Source organism: Trachurus trachurus, assembly GCF_905171665.1.
Source record: "Trachurus trachurus genome assembly, chromosome: 21".
In the NCBI taxonomy this organism is placed as follows: domain Eukaryota; kingdom Metazoa; phylum Chordata; class Actinopteri; order Carangiformes; family Carangidae; genus Trachurus; species Trachurus trachurus.
In genome coordinates this window covers 8,010,149-8,036,557 of record NC_139899.1, presented here as the reverse complement: position 1 = coordinate 8,036,557, position 26,409 = coordinate 8,010,149, and the positions used below count along the sequence as shown (strand labels likewise).

Genomic DNA, 26,409 nt, shown 5'->3' with positions numbered 1-26,409 from the left:
CTCTGTTGGTGATAAGTGGCTATTACATCACAATTTAGTAATTAGTAAATATTTATTTGCACATAAAATAAAATAAACTTTTTACATTTGATGCAAATCACTCTATGAAGAGTGAATTATATATAAAGAAAACAATGTGCAGGTGGGGTCGGAAACCCATGGAGGGCTTATATAATATTGTCCCCTACCATAACCTGCAGTTTCTTAAGAAACAATCTGATAAATATACAACTTTTGGGGTGAAGGTTAAATAAATAGTGAAATAACAATGACATCAGATTGTTACAGGAAGTGTTTTCCCCTTTTTATAACTGAACTTTTTTTCCCCATTCATGATACTACAGATCTGGAGAAGATCAAGGCCTACATTGACTCCTTCCGGTATGGAGCTCCCCCTCATGGTGGTGGAGGCATAGGTGCGTACAGAACACAGATCCCTTGTCTTACAGGACATGCTCATATTGAATTATCATCAGAATATTCCGTATTTGTCCTATTAATGGCAAGAATGAAGATTAGTTAAGTAACAGAGCTTTCATCCTTCCCAGGCCTGGAGAGAGTGTGCATGCTGTACCTTGGTCTCCACAACGTACGTCAGACCTCCATGTTCCCACGTGACCCCAAGCGCCTGACACCTTGAACCTGCCACCGTGTGGATGAACCCAATCATCACTGGACTAACACACAGATGCTGACGACAGATAAGGAGAGGGTATAGGAGCTAGTGCCACCCCGTGACTCTAACGTGCCACTATTAATAACAATTATGATGAAAGAATTAAACGGTTGCAACAGTAGGTTGTACTTTATTGATTGGTGTGTATTGTTGTCTGACAACAACAAACTGATAGATTAAAGAGTAAGAGGGGTTGGCCAGTGACTTTAGGAAGTTGCTGGAAATCTGCACACTCTTAATCCATATTTAAATCAATGAGTCAGTATTTGTCTAAGTTCTTTTTTATGGGAATGTTAAAAACAACTTTAATACAGAGTCCCTCCTACTACCAGCACAGACTTAGGACTAATGATTGTGGTCTCCAGCAGCATGCCTGTTAACTACAGGTGTTTTGTATGTAATTAACTGAACCAACCTCTAATAATAAAAAAACAAACCTCTCGGACCATCAATTGTTTTCTCTCCATAGTTGATTTTTTGTGTTGTACCCTGCATTTAGGATCACACTGTGCACTGCTCAACAATTCAGTAATCATCAGGTTTGACAGCAGTGATAGTTCAGACTACTACCCCATTCAATTATGTTTTGTATGGATTTACTAAATTACTAACTAGCACAAAAAACTTAGCATTAATGAACAAATATACAAAAATGCAAAGCTCTACCATGTGTTCAGTTCTCCCCCAGCTTTATACATGGAAGAATTAATCAAAGTGCTCAAGTGTTATTGACAATATATACAGTATAGTTAAATTTTAAGTTTAACAATGATCGTCGATAATGATGCATCCTAATTTAAACACTTGTGTTTCTGTAGCATTGTGTTTAAAGGCAAAGTCTTAATACAACAACCGTGAGCCTTTGACCATGAGCTTAGTCAGTTGCAGCTCCACTGATCTGAAGGATGAAGAGAAAGATGTGAACAATGTCAACGTAGAGAGAGAGAGCTCCGTAGATGTATTCCTCCGGGCTGATGGCCAACTCTCGGTTTCCAATAAGAAGCTGGGTGTTGTAAACTAAAAACTAACAGAGGGAGAGAGAGAAAAACAAAAGAAAGTTTGGTTGTCAAGCAAGAAGGAAAATGGGTTTGAGGTTGTTTAGTTCAGTGGGGAGCCACAAACCATCAAATATTCAGCTGGCAAAAGTCCTTTTGATGTTAATTCCTGTCCAGCATTTTGGTCTAACAGGAATGTAATCACCTTGCCAGATTTCCCTGCCCCCCCCCCCCCTCCCCATCTGAATGAACCCTGATAATTTTGTAACCCTTGACCCATTTCCTCAAGTTCTACCATTAGGCAGACGTTTCTAGAGTCAACAGCCACACTAACAGATCTGTAACACTATACTCACCACGGTGTTATGAGCTAACTTTAGCTTGTTGACATACTCAACAATAATGCGTATATGCTGGTGTTAAGCAGCCATAATGGTTACAATCTTGGTTTACAACAAAGCAAATACACCAAATGGTAAACCTAGCACGTTGCTTTCCATGAGCTAACACACCTACAAATCTGAATCTGAAATGAACTCTTTCCATTGGTACACTTGTATGGCCTTGAGTCCACATTCAGAAAAAAACAATAATCGAACAGAAATATAATTTGATAAGTAAGATTTCTGTGTTGTTTTGCCAGTAAATTGTCATATGTAGCTGAGAAGTTAAGTCTAGTGAATAATAGTGTATTTCAGGGTAAAGGGGGTTATGCCTCTTGTTATTCCACAATGACCTTGCACTACCAGGCTGACAAGTTGTCCTTAACTTCATGTGAGTGCAGACTCACCAGAGTGTAAATGATGGCTCCAATTGCAGCGTACAGCATATGCAGCCAAGGGACCTGTGGGTGACATAACAAAGGCCTTTGAATGTGAAATCAGCCCAACAGATACACCCTGCTGAGCTGCTACTCCTCACACCGAGAAACACGAGAAGAGGGAATAAATTAAAGGATTTGACCAAGGAGTCCTCACATATTGGAAGGAAAGGACGATGGCTGTAACAATCCCAACGATCATGAGCAAAACGGCAGCAATACAGAGAAGTCCCCCACAGGAGGTAAAGTCCACCTGTGATGAGAAACAAGTCATTGGCAGGATGAAAGTGAAGTTAATCAGCTTCAAACTACATGAAAGAGCAGTCAAGATAATTTGAAACAGGATCAGAACAAGGGGGGAAAAAACAATAATAAATGGGGTGGATATGTCATGCACCAGCCGAAAATGTAACTTATTCATCTTGAGTTGCATCAGACAGAGAAGTTGGATTCACATCTCATCCAAAAATGTTATAAATATTTAAAGGAACTCAGTGCCCCATTGTAATGCGAGACAAAGGCGTTCTTTTACACTGACAACAAAGACATCCTCTGACAAGCCACAGGCTACTGAGCTACAGAGACACAGTTTACATCTCCATCTACCTTGGTTTGGAAGCAGAAGATTGTGACAGCTACGCAAACTACTGCTGTTATTCCCATGGCGAGAAACACTGCTTTTGTTTCGTAATAGCTGTAAAATACAGATTGATTTCAGGATTAAACCAAAAAAACATGAAAGCATGCAATTATAATGATCATTTTGAAAATGAACTCTGTGTGTATTGCCTGAGTTGGAGCCAAAAACAAACCTTGATATTGTTCCAGTCATGTACGACAAGGCGAGAGTCTGAAACACAAAACATAAAAACAGTACGTCATGGAGGACAGAGAGGGTTCTAACCTTTTTCAGGCTGTTTTCTTTTCTATTGGCTGCCTTGGTTTGATTTTACTTTACTTTTTCAGTCTCCTACTCAAATACTATCGAACTCTTCACGTCATGTTTCTTTGTTTTGTCAAATGGATTTGCAAGGTCACAGCACAATATTGGCTTCTGCCTCATGATATAACATATAATACTTACAAATACTCCCAGCAGAATAATATTCCATGGGAAACGTCTCCTACACAAAGAATGTGATGAATATTTTAAAGTATACAAACAGAATTATCTCTGGTTGTGAATACTTGAAAATATAACACTATTTCCTCATACAGTCATGTCAGGGCCAGGGCTTACCTTATTTCTTTGCAGCAGATGAGAATGCAGTAAACCACGAAATAAACCACACTATGGGTAGACAAATCACATGATTGTTACTGTATTTGACATCATGCCATAAGAATAATACCACTGTGAATACTGAGTCATTCTTTTAGTTGCACAGAATGGATAATATTTTTGTTTATTTTCTTGGAAAGTAACTCACAGAGATGCCCAGTAGATGCCAGGGTATGTGATGACAAACAGCCTCACTGGGTCACTATGACGACACACATACAGCATCACTCATTAGGAGACTGACGGTCGTTCTCCAGTAGATAAGATGGGATATTGTACTTTGGTAAAAAGAAGCGACACTTACACAAATGTAAAGACGGCAACAACTGAAAAGGTGACGACAAGCTGTGCTGCTAGAATTAAGTAAACCTGCCATAAAAACAAAAGCAAGATGTTCTGTTGAGCACTTAATAAACATATCAGCTGTTGATGTTAATAGGATTGTCTGTGTCTGGCGAGGGGGAATGATGAAAATCCTTACCTTTCTGATGAAGGCATGCCGAACAGACGTGCTTTCCCACTGGTTGCTCTGAAGATCCTCCATGTCCCCTGCAGAATTGGGAACAGTGAAGTGGTAATTTGTATTTATTACTCTCGGAAGTTCATATAAATAAAAAGCAGGATGTGATTTGCTGAAGTCCCGTGTCATCTCCTCAGAACCTGAGTTGGATGGTGGCACTCCAGCAGACAGAGTTGGTATTGTCATGGGCATCCCAGATGGAGAGAAGCCAGGGCCTGACCACATGCCGGCCGGCGGGTAGACGCCCTCATGGCCCCAGTAGCCAGGCGGGCCGTGGCACATGCCAGGACTGGGGCTGTAAGATGGAGGTGGTGGAAGAGCGGAGCCATGTTGTTGATCTTGGGGGTTTCCATACTTAGGATGTTGCACTGCATCCTCATAAGGCGGTGGGCTGTCTCTTTTAGATGTCATGGTTTTTGCCAGAACACCTAGAGAAAAGGGTGAGTACTAAATCAGACCCATAGCCTCTGTAGTACTGTATTACTGAAATGATTCTTTGACAAGCTATAATGTAAAAGGAAAGCAAATACAAAATACTATAACCTTCCTATTCATGCCTGTCAGTAAGTCATAACCAGTTAGGCTAATTATTTTTATTTTATTGAGACTATAACTCAATTAAATGTCATTATGAATGTGGAAGAACTAAAGTATTATAGACAAACAAACCAAGAGTTCTATCATTATTTTGTATTATGCATTATTATGAAGAAAGAAAGAAAGAAAGAAAGAAAGAAAGAAAGAAAGAAAGAAAGAAAGAAAGAAAGAAAGAAAGAAAGAAAGAAAGAAAGAATTTTATTTACCCGGTGGTTTAAGCCTAAAATGTGTCCGCTGTGCTCTTCAGTCCTTTCTCTCCTTGGTGGTTTGCAGCCTTGTGCCACAGGGGGATGTCATCTTTGTAATAGGATATGTTCACTGAAACTCACACTGTTACTGCTGTGTCTCTGAGAACTCTGGTAGCTCAGGTTCCTTCTCAGAATATTAAAAATACTATAGGTTAGATGTTGTTTGATCTGATATTTGTATCGGGATGTGCAATTAATTAGGCCTACATCTGGAATACTAAATGTGCTTAAAATGTTGATGTGTTTTCTTCATTTCTGAATTTCAGCTGACACTCACTGTCACTGATGTGGTTATAATAAGTTAAGTGTCATAGGCTATAACACACATTTTGTAGTAGTGATAACAGAATTTTAAATTAATGTTATATTTTTGGAAAAGGAAAACACAATTTGAATTTTATGATGAGATTATTTTCACACAGTGGACGTCACATGAGCCACAGAGATAAAGTTAAATGCATGGCGTCATGATTTTATTATGGACGTTGTTTATGTCCTCGCTTCCGGGGTGGTGGCGAGGCTTTACACGTCATTACGTTCTGCTGCGATACTATGGCGCCTCCCGACTGGATGGCAACGCTGATTGCCTTTGCATCCTTCTTCTGTGTCTTGTGTGTGTGTGTACGGTACAGGCGCGCAGGACTGCTGTTTTGGAGGAACCTGCTGAGCAAGATAATGGCCCGCACGGAGAAGCCACTGTTCCGAATCGCGTGAGTATTAAACGACTGTCCTAAATGAAATAACATTTGTTGTCGTCGAGCTGATTCCCATTAGCGTAGCTTAGCAACATCTAACTAGCAAGTGTCATCAGAGGGCCGTCCCACCAAATATGTTCCCATGTACAGTCGCGTTATCTGTATGCAAAGGAAGAAGCTTAACTAATGATAGACGGCCCTTTCTAAACAGTAGGAAGACTTTGTTTTCTCGGCATACAGATGAGCCACATACGGCAATTCATATTAGAGTCGTTGTGTCTAAAATGTAAAAACTTATAGTTGTTGAAACTAAGTTACTGATGGATGGTATTCTATCACGTTAAACGTGGTCTACAAGAGTAGACAAGAGTAGCCTGCATGTGGTTGCTCTGTCTGTTCTTGCAGATACTTGAGGAGGCGTGACCCTCCCTTTATTGTAACTATGTGGTGTGGTTAAGCTTTGTCAGCTCCTGCAAGCAGACACAATGTTGACTTGCCTTATGAACTGCCTCCCTAGGTACACACTCTACACAAGGACCAGACTTGGCTACATGTACTACAAGAGGCAAATGAGAAAGGCCAGGGAACATTACCCCGGTGGACACTCCACTGTCCAGCCCATGGAGTTCAACGGTGCGTGACAAGATGGACTTTACTGCTCATTCTGTCAATACAGTGTTGGCATGTCTTCTTTTGTTATTTGTGGGGAGATGCCTTCATCATCAAAGCAGGACAAGCCTCGTGATGGTGTCAGACATTGTTCATGCTCTCTTATGATGCCTATGCTGGAGAATTGCTTTCATTGCAAAAGTACATTTTCATTTTTGTACAAATGTCAGCACACCTGGACATGTTTATATAATACAGGGCTCCAGACTAACTTTTTTTTTTTTACTAGGAGCACAGTGGCCCCACACTTAAAATTTCAGGAGCGCAAGCGGAAAATCTAGGGGCGCACACTGTAAATCGACCTGCCAAGAAAATATTCACAAAATTCAAATTTCACCAGTGTTAAAAAAAACAAACAAACAAAAAAAAACTGCAAATTCTCTGACTGCACATGCGCAAATAGATGAAAAATGTACTTGTATTTATTTGTCCTGCACATCTACTTATATTAACATTGTGCTCCATATGTTATATGTCATGTCTTTGTCTGCCCACAGATATAAAAATAATTCCCATCCCGGTACTGTCTGACAACTACAGCTATCTTGTAATTGACACAGCCTCCAGTGTTGCGGTGGTTGTAGACCCTGCAGACCCTCAAACGGTTCAGGTGAGTGCCTCCACTGTCAGTTGTGTGTATAGAGTGTATAAGATATAAGTTTTCTCTTGTTTGTAAAGATCCTCAAATGTGGCAATGACATGTTTAAAAATAAGTGACATTACTCATGCATTTAAACTGGTTGACGGGTTTAACAACACTTGTCACTTTTCAGGCAGTACTTAAGGAGGAGGGAGTGATGTTAGAAGCTATACTCTGTACACACAAGCATTGGTGAGTTTGCACAGATTGTATACGTTCCTATTATTTGATTGTCTTATAGCTTGTAATTGTTTTGTTTTGTTTTGATGACTTAAACACTAGGAGATGGAGCTAAATATATCAAGTTTGACATATTGCAAAAAGACTACAGTGTGTTAAGGGAAACATGATATTTCCATTCACACCATTACTGCTGTTCAAATTCAACACATTTTGAATGTAATGAATAGGAAACACATAATCGAATGTAATAATGCCTCATTTTTCAAAACTTTTAAGCTCTCGCTGTTTGTTTGTAGGGATCACAGTGGGGGAAACAAAGGGTTGAAAAGGCTTCACAGCTCCTGCAGAGTGTATGGGAATGCAGCTGATAACATTCCTGGCCTCACACAGTAAGTGCAGCACAGTGCCTCTTATAGAATCAGTCTGATTGTAAAGGTTTCCTGTCTTGTTTCACTGTCCACCCTTGCAGCAGCTGACTTCACAGTAAATTATGTTATGATAAACTCATCTGTTATCTCTGGGGATGTTTTGGCCTAACAGCATAGGTCAACTGAGGCTAGATGGCATAAACAACCTAAATCCAAAATGACAGCTGCAATTTTCCCACATTTTAATGTGGCAACTACATTTTGACATTAAAATGATTGAAAAAGAGAGATTTTCTGTTAACTTTTCCATTTTCAGTGTATGTTATTGTCAGTGACTCTATAAAAATGACCCACATGAATCAGCTTTTAACTGTTGCTTCACTTTTTCTTTTTCTTTTTTATCACATCACACTCTTTCTTTCCGTTCATCTCTTTATCTCAGTTTTTGATCTGAAATGACCACATCATAAGATAAGTTATAAATGGTCGCTCTGTGTTCCCAGCCCTCTCTCCCACAAGGACGCTGTGACAGTTGGCCGCATGCACTTTAAGGCCCTCTTCACTCCTGGACACACAGTGGGCCACATGATCTACCTCCTGGATGGCCAAGCGGTCGGCGCTCCCTCCAGCCTCTTCTCTGGTGACCTGGTTTTCCTCTCTGGATGTGGTGAGTTACACAGAGAACAGGATTCACAGATGTAAACATACAACACTGTGTCCTGGTTCACAGGAAAATAAAGAAACTACACATAAAATCCAAAGAGCAACACTAACCTCTGTGAAGACTAAAATCATTCAGCACATAATGCAGATCCTTGTAACCCTCTAATGGGCACTTTATGGCGCTTTTCCACCAGCGCGGCACGGCACGGCTCTATTCGTTTTTTTTTTCTTTCTTTCCCACTAGTACCTGGTACCTGGTACTTTTTTGGTAACGCCTCAGCCCGGGTTCCAAGCGAACCGAAGCGATGCTAAACGTGACATCAGCCGACTACCTTCCACTGATTGGCCAGAGCGTCGTCACTGCTGGAAGAGTCGCGAGCACGACTTCCGTCACGAGAATCAAACCTGCTAAATTTAAAAACACACCAACAACAGCGCCCACTGATCTGTGCTGAGACTGTTTTTATTCTTTCGTGTGAGTTAAATGACTACTGTGAGAAAAACCACACTGTGGTCTGTAATCGAGGTGCAGACGAGTGAGTTTGGAGCTGATGAGAGGATCGAAAAAAGAGAGACGACGGGGCGGCTACCGCCGTGATATGACGACCCCGACCCCACCATGGAGGAACTATGAAGAACTCAGCTATAATGGAAAAGTACCTAAACCGAGCCGTGCCGAGCTGTGACTGTGTAGTGGAAAAGCGCCATAAAGGACACAATCAGATGACTGTTTACTCTGTTTAGCCCTCAGCTAATTCAGCATCATGTTCCACATACAGAAGGAGAGAAATGCCCTAACATGTCCTCACACAGACATCCACATGGAGGATTAACTTGAATATTTGATCAACTGGGATACTGTGAAAACAACAGGAAAATTGCAAGCACAAGAAGAATCCTCTCTCTGCAGTTGAATGTTTGCGTATTTCGGCTCTGGATCAGCTGTTAGGGAGGCATTGTATTTAAAATTCATGTCTGTGGTTCATATGGCAACTTTTATTGCTATAGTGTTTTACTTTACTCACACACTAACCACCTGCCCCCCGTATACACTCAGGTTCAAGATATTTAGTGCCGAATAAATACACATCACTTTCATCTTAAAGGGATAGTTCAACATTTTGGCAAATTGGCCCATTGCCATAATCGCTATAGTCATAGCAGCAGGTTCGTTAACTTTATTTGTCGGTGCAAGCTATTTTTAGAACGGCGGAGCGGAGCAGCAGGCTGCTCAGAGCTACACTATGGAGGCTAAAGGAATTTCTTGGTTTCCCTCATCAAACTCATCAAATACAAAATCCCAAAACTCCAAAACGCTTTCGTGGACAAGTTGTGACCTGCACAATCACCACGCTATGAGATAATAATGAAACGTTACGAAACGGAGCCGTTTTCGAGGTAAATACAGGGTAAATACAGAGTCTGCTTGCTGAAAAACTGTCCCTGAACGCAACGCGCATCAGCGGTTTTGCATGAATTTACCTCTAAAACAGCTCCGTCTCATAACGTTGTGTTATTATCTCATAGCGTGGTGAATGTGCAGCTCACAACTTGTCTACAACAGCGTTTTTGAGTTGTTGGGTTGTGTATTTGATGAGTTTGATGAGGGAAACCAAGAAATTCCCTTAGCCTCCATAGCGTAGCCCTGAGCAGCCTGCCGCTCCGCTCCACCGTTCTAAAAATAGTTTACACCGACAATTAAAGGTAATGAACCTATTGCTATGACTATAGCGATTATGGCAATGGGCCAATTTGCCAAAATGTTGAACTATCCCTTTAACTATACAATATTACTATGCAGTATTCCTTTTTTTATTTGATTTTAAATGCCTGTTAGGTTTATGGTTATTATTTTTGCTACCTGGTCCAGTAGTGGCTTTAAAGACTATGATTGCATTAGAATAATTACAATAAATCTACTGCTCCCCAGGAAACATTAAACATACTCATTTATCAAAATTAAAAATCTTGAATGTAGTAATTGAAGCTTGTTTTGTTCAGCATGAAAAAGCAACATCATCCTTGCTGTTTGGTGCACTGCAGGATGGAGTTTCTAGCATAGTAGCACACAACCAGCATTACTAAACACCACTTAATGTCCCTCCCAAAGTAGAATTGCTAACGTGGCTTTTTTTAAACTTCTCATTTACAACCTGAATTAAAAAGCTGCATGACCTCTGATCTGAAAGAAATGTGTTGCTTTTCTCAGCAAGTCAGCCACTTAAAACACAAAACTTTAAGTTTAAAATTCAATTCCAAGTAGTAATGAAATGATCCAGAAAAGTGTGTTTGGCCTGCTTAATGCCCTGTTTTGAATTTGAATCTGAAATGACAGTAAAACTTGTTTTTCAGGGAGGATGTTTGAAGGCAGTGCAACAACAATGCTGTCATCGCTGGACACAGTCAGCTCCTTAAGTGACGATACTCTCTTATGGCCCGGTAGGAAAACTTTCCTCACTTATCAGAGACTCATTGTGGTGTATGTGTCATGTGGTAATGGTTTGAATGTGCAGTTGTTTGGTATCTATTCTTTGCGAGATGCTCTTGTGGTTTTCCTGTGTAAAGATTTATTAGGGGGTCGTCTCTGTCAAGTTTTCTTCCACCCTCGGCTCTCTATAAACTCTGTTGGGTTCTTTTTCTAACAAGCATTTCACTTGGTGAATTTCTGCCATTAGTAACTGGAGTTGTGGCATCACACTGATACAGTAGCACTGTAATGTTATCAGCACAGTGCACCGGGAAAGGCGCTGCCAAAACTGCTGAAGAAGAGCAGTCACAATTTCCCTCAACGCATTTCCTCCAAAGAACATCTGACTTTTCCCCACAGCAGGAATAAGGATAATGATTATAACTTCATAAATAGCACATTTTAAAAAACAGATAACAGTGTTTACAAAGTGCTCTGACAATCGAGACAGAACCCGTCATACTGTATGTCAGTAATGTGGTCGTTGTTTCTTTTGCATTCAAGCACATCCAGTTTCTTAAATCATCCCCATCTGCGATTATTTTAAGACGAGATCCTGAGGAGAGAGACAGTCACAAGGTCAGGTTAAACAGTGCATACATCACCTGATTATTGCTGGCAGTTAATAAGTAATAACTCATGATAGTGACAAAGTGCGATAAATTTGTTGGCTCTGAAAGTGGTGCACGACGATAAGCAGAGGAATCACCAGTGACAGGATCATAGGCAGAGTGCCAGACAGGAGAAGGAGCCAAGGTGAGCTTATTGAGTGGCAAAGTGATTAAGAGTGTATTAACGCAAAGCCGCCGTTTATGTAATATTAATGTCACTTCATCCTCTCAAAACACTTCACACTACCTGATTTTAAACTATGTCCTGGACCTAGAATAATAAAAGAATAGTATATTACAGATATGATTACATACTGTACCTGTATTACATTTTGGAGAAACATAAGAGTAACAGTGCAGGACATTTTATCGATTAAACTTGAGTGGGAGCCCAGTTTTTTGTTTTTTTTTACTCACCCTTTATCCAAATAGACATCATATAAAAAATTGCAAACAAATCTTCATTTGCACATGCTTATTGCAAGCAAAAAGAGAGATTGCTTAGGGGGGTTGACAGAGGTGAAAAGAGGGGTCTGTTGTCTTGAAATGTCCAACCAAGTTGCAGACTTTACTTTCATTTTCATCCGACCTGTACGAGCGGCGATTGGCTGCTCCTCAGCTCCTTCTACCTGACTGGTGGAGAATCATCAGTCGCGGTGGATTTCGGCAAATACGATTACAGGCTGTAGGTGGAGCCAGAGGAGTTGGATATTGTCCTAAATTACCCATTTAATGTCTGACCATCAGAATATAGTGACAGTTCCAGCAAATATGACTGAATAATTGTTACCAACTGAAGCTTTAAGACAGATTTCATTTGTATAAGTCTAATGTTTATTTTTGGGCACAAAACTCCAGACCCAACCTTTAAGCAATCAGCTAGAAAAAAAAAAGAAAAAGATTTTAGCCTTTAAAATATTATGAATTTCTGTAAAATGTACAAGGTGGCTGTTCCTAAATTGTTGGATGTCCTTTTAGGGAATTCACTAAAACTGAAATATGTTGCTTGTAAAAATGCATTTGTTTGAGCCAGTTTTAATGTTGACACAGTCACAAGTACATCACATGCATGAAGACAATCAAGATGGTATCACTTCCTTCTCATTTTGAGCAAGAGAAGATCCTAATATTGTTGCATCTATGCACGCACTTATAAAGTCTTAATAGAGATTACAAGGGGACGCCCATGGTGTGTAAACTTTTCAGTGCAGATATGCGCATTGATGTGAATCTTTATTTATTTATTTCATTTTTGTGTGGCTATCTCTCAGGTCATGAGTATGCAGAAGACAACCTGCTGTTTGCTGCTGAGGTTGAGCCACGCAACGCTGCCAGGGAAAACAAATATCAGTGGGTGCTGCAGCAGCGAGGCCAGAAGCTGTGCACGGTGAGAATGATATATTACCATTGTTATGCTTCTCAAGCACACCGCCCCAGAAAAGGATTCATGTTGTCTAGCACCTGGGAAGGAAGGGCTTATCACCTGTGTACAGTGTTCATGTTGTCAGTGCCCAGAGAGCTTGCTCTTTTCTCACTTCCTCCTCTTTCAGGCTCTCACATTTGAGTCTCGTCTACGATAGCGTCTGCAGCGGAGCAAAGGTTCTCTGTTGAGTGAAGAGCCTCTCCAGAATTCAGATGGGGTTTTTTATCTACCATCAATACAGCATGACAATTTCACAAGTTCACATCTCACTGAATTTTGCCAACTTCTGAAGTCAGAACTTATTAAGGGGTTGACTGTCTTGTTGTCTCTGAATCATGTGAATGAATTGAATATGAAATGTAGCCACTGTTATTACACTTTGACAATATTCATCTGTTGGATTAATTCCACAGTAACCTGATGAGCAGATCATCACATAAACAATACATTTGTATTTAGTATGTATGAGCAGTATATAATCATTACAGAAAGTTCTAAATGTCACTGCAAGACTTGAAGAAAATCTATGGAAACACAGGTGTTACCAGTAACAGTGACTCTGTCCTAGTGTTCCAGTACGCCCTAACAGTGAGGCAGTGAGCAGGCTTAAAAACACCTTGAACCTGAAGCAGCTAAATGGAATTCAGCCATTATTGATCATGTTATTTACACCCGTGTTCCTTGTTATTACTTTTTTTTAAGTATATTTTTTGGCTTTTCACGCCTTTATTAGATAGTACAGTGGAGAGAGACCGGAAATGGGGAGACAGATAGAGGGGGAATGAAATGCAGGAAAGGGCTGCCCGATGTGGGATTCGAACCGGGGTCCCCTGCAGCGAGGACTGTAGCCTCTATACATGGGGCGCCTGCTTAACCTCCTGCGCCACACGACGCCCCTCGTTATTACTTTAACATTTGATGAGTACTAAAGACTAGGTTTAGTATCTCAGTCTTGGGTAGTTCAGTAAAGTGCTACTTTACTGTTTCTTAACTTTCAGTGTGGTAGAGAGGAGGATTTGATACATGAAACAGTTTAAGAACAGAAACCCATTTACACTTAACCTCACTGTTGTGTGAGAAAGGTGTCATGTGGATTAGCAAACACTAATAACAATTACTTGTATAGCACCTTTCATACAAACAATACAGCTTAATGTGTTTTACAGTTTTTTTTTAAAAACAATTAAAATAGGGTAATTAAAACACAATACAATAATAAAATGGAATAAGATAAATAAACACTGCAGATTATGCCTTGATAATTACATGACCAGGAAATGAAGTAGGTGATTTATTGTTGATGAGGAGAAGTAGTGCAGGATGTGAACTGGGACAGAGCTGCAGAAAGGCAAAGCTGTGCTGAGTGTGTTCAGTTGGCAGGAACCCCTTGTTACCATTAGATTATTGTGCTAATGAATGAATAGCATGCGAATCATTGTGGATACTACAGAGATTGAAAAGGGCTGTGTTTTGATATACACTTCACTTTCAGAGTCCCTCCACTATTGGAGAAGAGAAGCAGTACAACCCTTTCCTGCGCAGCCAGACTGCTGAGCTCCATCTGGCCCTGGGCCTCCAGCAGTTCCAGGATGAAGACTGGACCCAGTTCAGAGCTCGGGTGCTTGAGGAGCTGCGGAAACGCAAAGACCTCTACAACAGGAGATAGTACTGAGGACCAGGACAGAACAGAGCAGTGAGCTCACCTCTATTGGACTGTGGTATGAAAGCAGTGACCGGCTGCTGAACTCTGAGGTACTGTATAAAAACCTGAACGATTTTGTAGACTCACAGGGCATTAAGTCAATTTTGACCTTTATGAGCTGTTTCAATAACCACTTCATTATCACATAATCCTATTAGATCTCCACATGCTGTATATTGTGATAATTTTGTGTTTATTGACAGAGCAGTGCTCATTTATTGCTTATTTACCACAGGGGCATAAACACTATTTAGATTTGCATGAGAACTTTCCTGTTTGCACAAGTAGGTATAAACAGATTTCTCATTCTGGTGTGTGAGACCCAGGGTGAGAGCAGGTCTGCACATTGCATTGATTAATCAGCATGTTAGGTACTGTGTTATAAGCCCCTTTTCCACTGGTTAAAAAACTTGCTTAGACCTGTTAATATCAGGTTTTTCTGGGCAATTGAAAACAGTCAAAATAACGGTATTTGGTTATTATCTGTATCTAGTTTCATATTTACATGCTGCTGAAGAGTAAGTACTTTATTCATCTAACATTTGACTTAGACTTACGTATTTTGAACATGACTGTTTTTGAATTGTTGTAGAAAAGTAAAAGTTAGAACAATAATAGTATTCTTTATTTAATTATTCGCACTTATGCTCTTTCCTGTCTGAACTTTGTGCACACGAGCCTTTTATATGAATGTGTTTGCTGAAACCAAGAGCCAACTGTATTTCAACTTGTGTTATTAGCATTAGTTCTTCATGGAGCATGTTATTTAGCTACCGGTACTATCCTTGTTTTTCCCTGAGATGTTTTGTTTTAAAATTCAGACAAAAAAGACAAAGAAATTGTCTGCTAATGGGCCAAAGGTGAAACAGATTCTCATGTTAGGATATTCTTGTGCCTCCCAGAAAATAATTAACTAAGTAATTGTTTTTTTTTGCATTTAGAACTGTGTTTTACCTGTTTGTAGCGGCACTACATGAACAGCAGTATATGTGAACAAGTGCTCCATTGTATTGTACGAACCTTTTGAAAAAATAATTTCTTTAGTTAACATAACAATAATTAGTCAGGACTGGGTTAAGCTATCTGTAGACATACAGTATGTTTTGCAATATTTTTGAATTGATGTTTAAACTATAATGTTTAGGTTGTTTGAATTTCTCTTTTCTTTCTTATGTGAGACTACGATTTGACATTGACTGTGACACTCGAATGAAGGAATGTTTTTGTAATGGATCTCAAAGGTAAACTGTTAGATATTTTTTAATACAGTAAAGGGTTTATTTTGCTGTGACCATAAAGAGGAGGAAAAATATTTAATTGTAACAAACATTGTGTTGTGTTGTTATTTTGTATGCCTTTATATGAAGGAAGTTTATTGTAGCCTCTGTTTAGGTAGAGATGGGTCAGGATGCAAAGGAATAAACCTTGAAACTTTTGAGGAGATGTGAAAGTGCTTCAGATTCCTCCGTTGCTCCTGTAAAGAGAGCGTACCAAAGCACCTTGTCCCCTGGTGATTGTTGACTAAAATGTTATTCAGTTTGTTTGATGCAGCTTTGCACCTTATTAGCATATGTTTGAGTTACAAACACCAACACACGGGAGACTGTTTTACTTCAGGTTATGTTTTAATGAGGAAATATGAAAGTAAAATTCTCTATTAGAGCTGTGTATATGGTACTTGTTGTCTTTATAAATGTTAAAAACTGACAGATGAGTTATTTTTCCCCACTGCCATAACTTCCTTCACTCAAAGAGCATAACCTACTTAAAGCATGTTTAGAAGATACTTCATGTAAGGAAAATAAAAAAGTAAGCTGCACTTGCTATGGATAAAGCAGTTTCACCCAACAGTAGCAAGAAGCTGTAGGATTACAAGGTGTTGTGTTCTCATTCGACCTCAGGTGCCAGATTGCAGATCTGCTTCAGAATCAGTCATTTTTATTAGATTTAATGAGACAACGTGAAAGTAATATCTTAGAGTTAATGAGATAATAATATGAGAGAAAGGAAAATGGTAGCTAATACCGTTGTGATTTCAACATTACAATTCCCTGGAAAACTGAATCTGTGAACATGAAGCAGCTTTTTTCCCCAGAAACTCACAACACAAACAATAGATAATCGCAAACAAAGCTCAGCCAGAAGCAGCTGCCTAGATCAACACAAACACAATCTATCACTGTGAAAAGTAAACTAAAAAAAAAACATGCATAAGACAATGCAAGCAATGTAATGCAAATACAAGTTATATGTCTTCTAGGTCAGCTGGTGTTATTATTTCTCCATGTAGACTATTGTCAATGTTTTTACTGGTTGCAGAGGTAAAAGTCTGGATAAGATGAATGATAGTTGAATTCCATTATCTGGTCTGCTGTGGTGCACAGCAGTCAAACAGCCTGTTCTGGAAAAAACATGTACAGAAGCACATTTTTTTAATAGAGTAATGAAAGAACAGTAATGAGTAATTGCACAGAGTGTTCTGACAATCTATGACCTCATAACTCTAACTACAAGTGAGCCTTTTATGGTTTTATTCAATTTAGTTAAGTATTATTAATACATTTTAAAGCATTTATGCTTTTTAATGTTATTTCCCACTGTCAGAACATTATATATTATATCTAAAATAAAAGAGAAAGTCTATCTATCTATCTATCTATCTATCTATCTATCTATCTATCTATCTATCTATCTATCTATCTATCTCGCCCATTGCAACAATGGTCAACCCCGCTCCTTTTCTTATAGCAACGACGGCTCTCAGTTGGTTACGTTGCCCCTCGCAGCCTTGTGAAAGTAGCAGGAGACTGACAGTGTTGAAGCCTCCTTCTCCTGGTAATGCTAAGATAACCTCCTCCAGTCGGTGCTGCTGTGAGAGCCAAACTGCCCCGGGTCTTTGCAGTCTCCACTCCGCTCCCGGAGCGTTACTCCGCTCCACGTTTTCCGGCCGATCTCCACGACGTCACAGCAAGGAAGTGGAAACGGAAACACTCACCAAACAGCTGCAGGTGGCTCCCGAGCAGTTCTGTCACAAATCACTACGTCTCAGTAAAGATGTTGAAGGCGGTTATTTTAATCGGAGGCCCCCAGAAAGGTGAGAGACCGACCTCGTCATAGTCGTGTTGTTGTGCTGGGCTCTGAGTGTGGGTAAGGGAAGCTAAGCTGCTAATGCTAACAAGACGGTGTGATCTTGTTTACACTGACGTGGCACAAGGAGGTGACAGCACACAAGCAGAAAGAAAACAGCAGTCTAAACTTGATTAAATAATTAAATGTTATGACCACAACTAAGGGACAACTCGTAGATATGAATAGTTGTAGCCTACAGGAGCTTATTCATTTACCCATTAAACTTAGCCTGTGTCAGTCCATGTAATCCTATTTTAGAATTAAGTATTTACATGGGCTATGTTTCAGCATGTGTAACGTCTGCTATTGGACAAAGTAAATGAATATACGCGTATTGGAGTTACAACCCATGCACAAAGTATTTGTGAATATTCATTAAAGCATCAGCTGCTTTTGAATTTTCATGAATATTTTATGAGAATGAAACGGACCAAGTTGAGAATAGAGATGAAGTAGCCAAATCTGATCTCTGTTTGTAGCACTGTTTTCTTACAGTAACAGTTCTGTCATTGATCCAGTAATCTATCTTAAATGTCTGCATTTGTCCTTGCAGCTGAAAATTGTAATTATTCCAGTGTGTTTGTGCCCATCTCCAGGCCTCTCTGGAAACCGGTTTATCAAACTTTATTGAGTAGAGAGATTCCTTTAGGAGCCAGAGGGGGCCGTGCTACATCATGAGATCTGACACAATGAACAAGGGATGGGTAAAACAGGCAGTGCAACTATTGTAAAGTGACGTGGAGGTTGTAGTGCTGCTCCCAACACTGTAGGCTACACACCCCTCATAATAGAGTCCAAGAAATGCTGATGTTCAAAAACGTGAGAGTCCTAATGGTAGTAGAGGAAAGACCAACAGGTGCTGTTATTGACTCTTGTCCTCTGTTGATTATTTTTGATCAGTTACTACACTAATCATTTAGTGTATGATCAATTCAAAAATCATAAAATAGTTTTTTTTAATGGTCATTTTCATCCATTTCAGGTGTCTTGTTTTGTCCAACCAACAGTCATAATGATAGAAAACAAAGAGAAACAAGAAATATTTGTGTTTGAGAGGATGAAAACACATTTTTCACCCTTTTGTAATCAATAATTGCTGTAATGATCAGTCTTATCAAAATTATTTTTCTGACTGACAAATCAAGTCAACTTTGTATTTGAAATTGTAGCACTACTTTCTTGTGGTCAAAGATGGCTATTTAAAATGTCACAGACATTTGTGATTGCAATTATTCGAAAACGCATACTTTTTGGATTGATTTTGAAATACAGAGGAATCATGGGGAAAAGTAATGTGGACGTGAGTAACAAACTACTTACTCAACAGGTACAAGATTCAGGCCGCTGTCATTTGAAGTTCCCAAACCCTTGTTTCCAGTCGCTGGTGTTCCCATGCTGCAACACCACATTGAAGCATGTGCCAAGGTGAGAGTCATTCAAGTTAGTGTGAACAATTATCTTGTGATGCAGAGAATAGCTTTTTATGAAATCAGTACATTAACTTACATCTTTTTTGTTACAGGTACCAAATATGAAGGAGATTTTGCTCATTGGTTTTTATCAGCCAAATGAAGAACTAACCAGATTCCTGGTTAATGCCCAGCAGGAGTTCAAAGTTTCCATCAGGTGAATATCTGAGCTGAAAAACTGGTTTACAAGAGTTCTTGCTAAACCAGTACAAATAAACATAGTTGTGTTCATACTCTCCCTGCACATCCACAGCAATGACTTCTATTTCTTCCCATATATTTGGGGGATTGTGGGAGTTATAACCTCATACTGCTAAGATGTCAAGATACTTTTCTTTTAACTCAGTCTTTTATGTATAAGTGACACTAATTTTCTTGCCGTAGGGCACCACCATTGCTCAATGACTTAATTATGCTGTTCTTCCTTACTGTTCACGGCAGGTATTTGCAAGAATATGCAGCCCTGGGCACCGGAGGAGGCATCTATCACTTCAGAGATCAGATTGTCTCTGGCAATCCAGAGGCTTTCTTTGTTCTGAATGCAGATGTCTGTTCAGCGTTTCCTCTCACAGAGATGCTCAGCTTCCAGAAAGAACACGGAGAACCAAACAGCTTTGTCATCCTGGGGACAACGGTGAGATTTTATTAATGACAGTTAGTAATATCTTAAAAGAACTTCTAGAATATAGTTAAAGTCAAACTCTGAAAGTACTTACTTTATTCATTATTATTTGTTTATAACAAATTTAGGTTCTTTCATGTCAAATTGTGAAATTTAATGAGTGCGAAAACATTCACTGCTTTTCTCTCATCAGGCAAACAGAACACAATCGCTCAATTATGGCTGTATCGTTGCAAAAGAGGAAACAAATGAGGTATTGAACACTTTATATTTTATTTAGCTAAATACTGAATCCTTGTGTGACCTTGGATCATAACTGCTGCTACTTGTTAATGCAGGTCCTGCATTATGTGGAAAAGCCCAGCACATTTGTGAGTGACATCATCAACTGCGGCATATACCTGTTCAACCCTGACATCTTCCAGCATATTGGCACAGTCTTCCAGAAGAATCAGCAGGAGATGTTGTTGTGAGTTGAAGCCCACCCCCCTCCTCCCCTCTCCCCTCCCCTCTCCTCTCCTCCCAGGGGATCTGTGTGTGGGAATGCATGTGAAAACCATTTACTCCATTTCTTTGGTTCTCTTCATTTGTCTTTTTTTCCCTCCCACCATGATTTCCGTTTCCTCACACACTCATCAGATATCCATACGATGGGTAAGTTGGTACATGTAGGCTGCACGGTGTGTCTGTAGAGCACTTAATGTTTGGTGTGAGCTGTAGAAAGACCACCCCACTATAAGGCTGGGATTGCATAGGATGCTTTGTGTTTTTGTTGCCTGTGCCCTTTTTCTGTGCACCTTTTTTTGATGAATTATGCAGCTCCTGTTTCTGTAGCAGCTTGATATTATTTATTTATTCATTGTTGTTATTTATTTATAGTTGTGTCTTTTAGCAAATATTATAGTGGTGTCTTTTGACCAATTTTTGCCCTTTGAAAGGCAACTGTTGGGGAATGTCTTTGCCTGTCAGAGATTAAAGGTTTGACATGTTAGGAAATATGCTGCTTTGTTTTCTTGCTGCAGCATAGATGAGAAGACTGGTACCACTCTCATGTTTGTTTGGTAAATTTAAAAATGACAGATCACCTTTTTTTCTTGCTGGGATCTAAGAAAATAGTCTGACACATACACCAACTCAGTATTGTGTTTAAATTTAGTGTTAATAAAGTATAAACCAAAGCAGTAAAACTGAGCTATACAGGTTCTGGTGAGCAGATTTTCTCAGCTTTGGGCTAAGCCATGTCTGCTCCCCCCTCCTGTTTTCTATTTGTTAAGCTAACCAGCTGTCCATGCTTAAATGACAGATATGAGATCAGTAGTGATCTTCTCATCTAACACTAAGCCAGTAAGCAGATTTCCTCAAATGTACAAACAAGTTTATTTGAAATATCCACATCCACAGATTTCTTTCTTCTTTTTTCTTTTTTTCTTTTAAAAAGCTTTGTCTATAGGTTTCATTTTTTTCCCTAAAATTATTGTTGCTTTCTCTCTCAAGTGTCAAACACTGCATCCTGCATTTTGCAACAGCCTGCTCATCTTTTGAGGCACAACCAGAACATTCAATGATTGTCTTTCATGTTGTTTCTATAGGTTACTAGCAAAGACTAAATAGATAACTCATATTTGGGGAAAGTTTGTGATGCATCGTTGGCAGTGAGAATTTGGTGTTGGTCTGGTGTCACACGCATTCTTGCTCTGTTTGTTGGCTGCTTCAGTAGCAGCTAAGCTCTCCCTCTGAATATCTGAAAAAAAGAAAAGGTTCCTGTCATATAACAGTCAGTGTGAACCTCGGTCATGCACACAATCTGAAATAACACAGGGGATATGAGTAAGTTAAAGGTTTGTTTGGAGATTTGACTATTTCTCATTTGTGATGTTTTTACATTTTGTGTTGAACTAAACCTAACATTTGACACCCCAAGGACACTTGAAATATATTGCAAAAAGGTCAAACCACGCTGCGCATAATTCACCTACTAACATCAATAGCGCTTAAATCAAGCCGGGCACTGAATCAGCAAAATTGTTGAACACATCAGAGATACTTGATAGAAATGAGAAGTGTTATACTGCAAAAGTCTCTGAGGGACAACTCTGCCTCAAACCACATCTCAGCCTTTTTGGTAAAACTTTGATTATGGGTGCAATCCTTTAAGATATTCTTTTCATCAATATTTAACACTCTGTTTCTTCTTGGGGCTCTCACAATACACTATGCCAGAAACCCTGATTAATATGGAACGCATAGATTCTTTCACTTGAGTTTTGGTTCACTACTAGGTAATCAGCTTTGGTTTCATCCCAGCGCTGACACCATCAAAGTTAGTATCAGTGATGCATTTTAACTCGCTGCTCTCGTTTTCATTCTGCAGCTTCGATTGTAGGGCAATAAATTTCATGTTTTTCTTTGGCTCCAAGAGACTCTGGGGTTTACAGAGCTCCTTGGTTGATTTCTCCACTCAACTAAATATTTGAGGACTCTCAAAAACAGTTAAAATACACAGGGGGCAAGGAGAAAGCCACTGAAACCCTTTATTTTTTCCTAATTCCGCTTTTTATTTTTCAATAGTCATACAATTTCTAGTAAAAAGAAAAAAAGAGAGATAACCAAATGCATTAATTACAGCTAAATTGTTTTACTCATTTGAAATGGGTGGTTAGGAGTGAAATACAGCCTCTAAATGAATGTGTTTGGTCTGCAAAAGAAAATTGTTGATTGTTTTCATTGTTGGAATGGGAGGATCATTGGCTTTCTTATAATGCACTTAATTTTTAATGATTACACTGTTTATGCACTTAAAATTAACACTTATGCGAAAATACTATCAGTTGGTTCTTTTAAAATGATGTCACCTTTTAAATGGAGCTAAATCAAAGCAATTCTCATGTTATAGTATGTTTTTCAATATGAATACCAGCTTTTGTCCTGGAATTCATTTTAACTTTGACTCCAAAGTTTGATTTTGATAAGGCGCCTGGCCTCAGTTTGTAATTCAGTGCTATAAACTGATCATCTGTCTATTGCAGAGAGGAGCCAACCAACGGCTGGCACCGAGCAGAGGCCATCAGGCTGGAGCAGGACATTTTCACTGCCCTGGCAGGACAGGGCAAACTGTATGTGTATAAAACCCTCAGCTTCTGGAGCCAGATTAAATCTGCAGGGTGAGTGAATACGTCATAAACACTGTCAGGTTGAACAGCACATAAAGTCAGCTTTCAAACACACACAATGCCACCAGAGGGATGCTGCTCTAGCATAAATATGGGATTCCAACTTAGTTTATATAGTATTTAAAATTGATTTAGGCATAGACAATAAATTTAGTTCACATCGCAAACATAAGAGAGAGATGAACAACAGCAACCATCTCTGTAAAACAGACATTTTGAACCCCACAATCACACCTCAATGATAAAGTGTGAACTTACTTTGTTGTTTCTCTCAGGTCTGCAATTTATGCCAGTCGATTGTACCTCAACCAGTATCACAAAACCCATTCTGAGAGACTGGCTGTAAATAAGGAGGGAGGCCCCAAAATAAGCGGTACGATTCAAAAGCCTTGTGTAGCTCCACTCTTCCTCACATTTACGTATTTAATGTATTTAACATATTATGTATTTAATTTTTTTGTTTATACCTTCCCCAGGTAATGTCTACATTCACCCTACAGCCAACATTGACCCCACTGCTATGGTAAGAGTTCTTCCATATTGTGTTGTGCTTAGCTCAATGAATAGGTATTGCACACACAAACACATTAAAAGGTAATTTCTACTTTTCTCTGTGCAGTTGGGTCCCAACGTCTCCATTGGCACCGGAGTTACTATCGGTGCTGGGGTCCGAGTTCGAGAGTCCGTCATCCTCCATGGGGCAACTCTACAGGTGAGCCTCAGTGAAGACCCGGTGGTTTACAAGATGAGCTAGAGGAAAGGTTTCCTTCACGGGGAAACGTGACCAGCCACAGCTTGTTGTAACACACGGGTGTAAGCTTGTTGTCACACAAATTGGCATTCTGCTTGGCCAAAGTGGCATTTCCGTCAGCCACATGAGGGCTTTTTAATGGTCTGTGCTTGTCTGGTATTTTGGTGTCTTGCCACACGCTGCACTGGGAGTTAGTTGCACTTTACTTTAGCCTCCAAAATATGCATAAAGTGACAATGTCATTTTCATTTATTTGTGGCATTAACAGGTGAGCTAACACTAAAGATCAAGGTTAGGTTTGGGTTATGATTAAATATGAGCAACCTCTGAAACTTTTAACTTTGGCCACAGTGCAAGGCATCAAGATTGGAATTAAACTGGTCCTCAAACTAATCGAGCTGAAGTCAAATTTATCTGCTCGTTCACTGTCAGTGACATCTTTACATTTTATTACTAACATTATCCACACTTCAGCTGTGACTTCTCTGAAATGAATCTTAAAGCTCTTCTGTCACACCAGAAATACTGTTGCCTGTGCCTCTCACAAAGATGTCATTCTTAACGATTTTGAGGCCGTCATAATTTAATCCCATGTCTCAAGTGATGACTGAGAGCCTCTGAAATGAATTTAGACTGCAGGTGACTTATTGGCTTTCACTGCATATTGCCTATTTGTTAGCTTAGGTCTACGCCCAAATAAACACCCCCTGTTATTAATCTGCTTTTACAAGTGCGCTGATGCCCACGATTATTTCACATGTGGTAACACAGTCTAATTCAGTGTTTGTAGAGACGTCAAAGTCTTTGATGCTTCGGAGGCTTATCTTGCTGACAAATTGTGAATATTTAAAAACTTCTTCTCAAAGTGTCTTTTTGTCACATTGTTCTTCCTGAAGGATCACTGCTGTGTTTTGAACAGCATTGTGGGATGGGATAGCACCATTGGAAAGTGGGCAAGAGTAGAAGGGACCCCAAGCGACCCAAACCCTAACGATCCCTATGCAAAGATTGACAGTGAGACCCTCTTCAGAGATGGAAAACTCACTCCCTCAATTACTATTCTCGGTAAGTGAAACTTGCATTCCTCAAATGAATTGTTAAATATTCATCATATTCAGAATCAAAACAAGTATTTTTGTCAGAATTTTTAAACAATGTTCTCAGAAATGAAAAGTTTATGGATGAATGAGGGGAATGTTTACCCTTTCCAAATTTTGGTGGAGTTTATGTAGAACTGGTGGGTTTCGTCTGCAGCATGTTTTTGGATTAGCCATTCAACATATTTTTGCACGCGTTAGTCTTTTCCAGCAGTGAGTGGTTACTGTGGTACGAGAAGCATTTTTCCATCTCTCGTGCAAAGTGCACATCATTATTTTTTGTGCAGCATTTCCTTTCAAAACAGTGCTCTCAATAGTCAAGAGGCTCAGTGATTTACTCTCTTTTCTGTGTTTAATGTTCATCATAGTCTCTTCGGGAGGAGGTTTCAGTTTTTTCCAAGCAAACTAGAAATTAAACACAGTATAAAAAACAATATAAATGAAAAGTACAAACATCTTTTATGTTATATTGGCACTACACTGCAAAGACTAACTCTAGCTGTGCTTTGTCTCCTCAGGTTGTAACGTGACAATCCCCTCAGAGGTGATTATACTCAACTCAATTGTCCTCCCACATAAAGACCTCAACCGTGGTTTCAAAAACCAAATTATTCTATAGTTAATCTTCCTTGTGCTTCTGTCCACTTACTGTCACTGATGAAGGATGCACCTGGACGACTACTGGCACTGCCTCTGAGTTACTGTATATAAGATGTCAAAAATGAAGATATGGGACCTTCATTAAATAGTTTTGAAAGATAGATTTTTATATATTTGTCCTCAAGTCTTTATGCACCATTGGATGTCAGCAAAGTTGGAGAGAGGCTAATCACGCATGTTGATTCACCTTGAACAGCGCTGTCATGCCAGAGGTTTATATTGGGTTTTTTTTATTAACTTTACCGAACTGTAAAATGACTATGGACACTTGTTTTGTTGGGTGTAATGTGATGTTAAAAAAGAGTTTAAAGACACACATGCTCTGTTCCTCAAGGACACAGTTTGCAGTTTGAGACTGTTACTTGAGCATGAGAATGGTGATGGAATGATTAGAAAATAAAAATCATGACAACTAACTGATTAACTTTCCGAGATGATTATTTATGTGGTGCTCTGATTAAAACCTTTCAGTATCTCCATTGTAAATAGTATATCAGTCTGAGGCAGGCGTGAGATTTACTTCGTAATCAAGTAATGCTGCCTTTTAAAATGTAAACTCGGTTGGGGGTCTTAAGGATAAGCAGCAAGAACAGATACTTAAAGTTTGTATTCGCAATCACTGAGGGAGCTGTTCCAAATAATAGATACAGCAAATTAACACTTACTTATTAAGCCTTCGACCCCTCATGATCACTCCAGCAGTTTTGTTCCAATTATTGCAACAAGTGTGTCTATTAGGGAGCGATGTCAACTGTGCAGCACAATGTAGTTTGATCAAAGCTCTTAACAGTCTCCCCTCAAATAAAGGGGAAAACAAGTTAATTTAAATTTTTTATTCATGATAAGTTAATTCCAGGTTTCATATGTAGCTCCCAGTGCTTCTCAGATACATTCAGGTGCCTTACTGCTTCAGAAATCCGCCTGGAGCCTCTCATTACCGTGGTTTTTCCCC

General features: G+C 39.4%; 4 protein-coding genes across 6 annotated transcripts in view; 3 read left to right on the top strand and 1 right to left on the bottom strand.

Annotated features, from left to right (window-relative positions):
* dars1 (aspartyl-tRNA synthetase 1) overlaps window positions 1-1,128 on the top strand; it is a 28,533-nt gene extending 27,405 nt beyond the window's left edge. Inside the window, exons 17-18 of the mRNA XM_083996451.1 lie at window positions 345-416; window positions 549-1,128. Of these exons, the coding sequence (XP_083852577.1) occupies window positions 345-416; window positions 549-640 (164 nt within the window). The 3' untranslated portion in view covers window positions 641-1,128. The remainder of the gene's footprint in view (window positions 1-344; window positions 417-548) is intronic.
* Window positions 1,129-1,184: 56 nt separating this feature from the next.
* On the bottom strand, window positions 1,185-4,704 carry LOC311004398 (protein lifeguard 3-like; the record flags this gene model as incomplete). The annotated part of the gene is made up of 11 exons (XM_083996452.1): window positions 1,185-1,700; window positions 2,462-2,515; window positions 2,649-2,744; window positions 3,098-3,185; window positions 3,304-3,341; window positions 3,576-3,615; window positions 3,732-3,782; window positions 3,922-3,975; window positions 4,078-4,142; window positions 4,255-4,322; window positions 4,434-4,704. The coding sequence occupies 11 exons, from the start codon at window positions 4,702-4,704 to the stop codon at window positions 1,551-1,553; spliced, it is 975 nt and encodes a 324-aa protein (XP_083852578.1). The 3' UTR covers window positions 1,185-1,550.
* Window positions 4,705-5,513: 809 nt separating this feature from the next.
* On the top strand, window positions 5,514-15,883 carry pnkd (PNKD metallo-beta-lactamase domain containing). 2 transcript variants are annotated; one of them, XM_083996649.1, is made up of 9 exons: window positions 5,514-5,848; window positions 6,351-6,466; window positions 7,063-7,112; window positions 7,276-7,334; window positions 7,622-7,714; window positions 8,197-8,360; window positions 10,709-10,795; window positions 12,706-12,821; window positions 14,350-15,883. In XM_083996649.1, the coding sequence occupies exons 1-9, from the start codon at window positions 5,691-5,693 to the stop codon at window positions 14,521-14,523; spliced, it is 1,017 nt and encodes a 338-aa protein (XP_083852775.1). In that variant the 5' UTR covers window positions 5,514-5,690; the 3' UTR covers window positions 14,524-15,883. The 2 variants fall into 2 exon arrangements, with proteins under 2 accessions (XP_083852775.1, XP_083852774.1); XM_083996648.1 differs by having other exon boundaries at window positions 7,000-7,112.
* Window positions 15,884-17,530: 1,647 nt separating this feature from the next.
* On the top strand, window positions 17,531-25,864 carry gmppaa (GDP-mannose pyrophosphorylase Aa). 2 transcript variants are annotated; one of them, XM_083996256.1, is made up of 13 exons: window positions 17,531-17,653; window positions 19,016-19,113; window positions 19,211-19,314; window positions 19,599-19,791; window positions 19,973-20,032; window positions 20,118-20,248; window positions 20,419-20,433; window positions 22,806-22,940; window positions 23,225-23,322; window positions 23,426-23,472; window positions 23,569-23,661; window positions 24,597-24,765; window positions 25,316-25,864. In XM_083996256.1, the coding sequence occupies exons 1-13, from the start codon at window positions 17,614-17,616 to the stop codon at window positions 25,414-25,416; spliced, it is 1,284 nt and encodes a 427-aa protein (XP_083852382.1). In that variant the 5' UTR covers window positions 17,531-17,613; the 3' UTR covers window positions 25,417-25,864. The 2 variants fall into 2 exon arrangements, with proteins under 2 accessions (XP_083852382.1, XP_083852383.1); XM_083996257.1 differs by lacking the exon at window positions 20,419-20,433.
* The last annotated feature ends 545 nt before the right edge of the window (window positions 25,865-26,409 follow it).

Excerpts from the sequence above, each read along its gene's own strand:
- gmppaa (XM_083996256.1), top strand. The coding sequence starts at position 17,614 with ATGTTGAAGGCGGTTATTTTAATCGGAGGCCCCCAGAAAG. Across the intron at positions 19,114-19,210 it reads ACATTGAAGCATGTGCCAAG|GTACCAAATATGAAGGAGAT; the intron begins GTGAGAGTCATT and ends TTTTTGTTACAG. Across the intron at positions 19,792-19,972 it reads TTGTCATCCTGGGGACAACG|GCAAACAGAACACAATCGCT; the intron begins GTGAGATTTTAT and ends TTCTCTCATCAG.
- pnkd (XM_083996648.1), top strand. The coding sequence starts at position 5,691 with ATGGCGCCTCCCGACTGGATGGCAACGCTGATTGCCTTTGCATCCTTC. Across the intron at positions 8,361-10,708 it reads GGTTTTCCTCTCTGGATGTG|GGAGGATGTTTGAAGGCAGT; the intron begins GTGAGTTACACA and ends CTTGTTTTTCAG. Across the intron at positions 10,796-12,705 it reads CGATACTCTCTTATGGCCCG|GTCATGAGTATGCAGAAGAC; the intron begins GTAGGAAAACTT and ends GCTATCTCTCAG.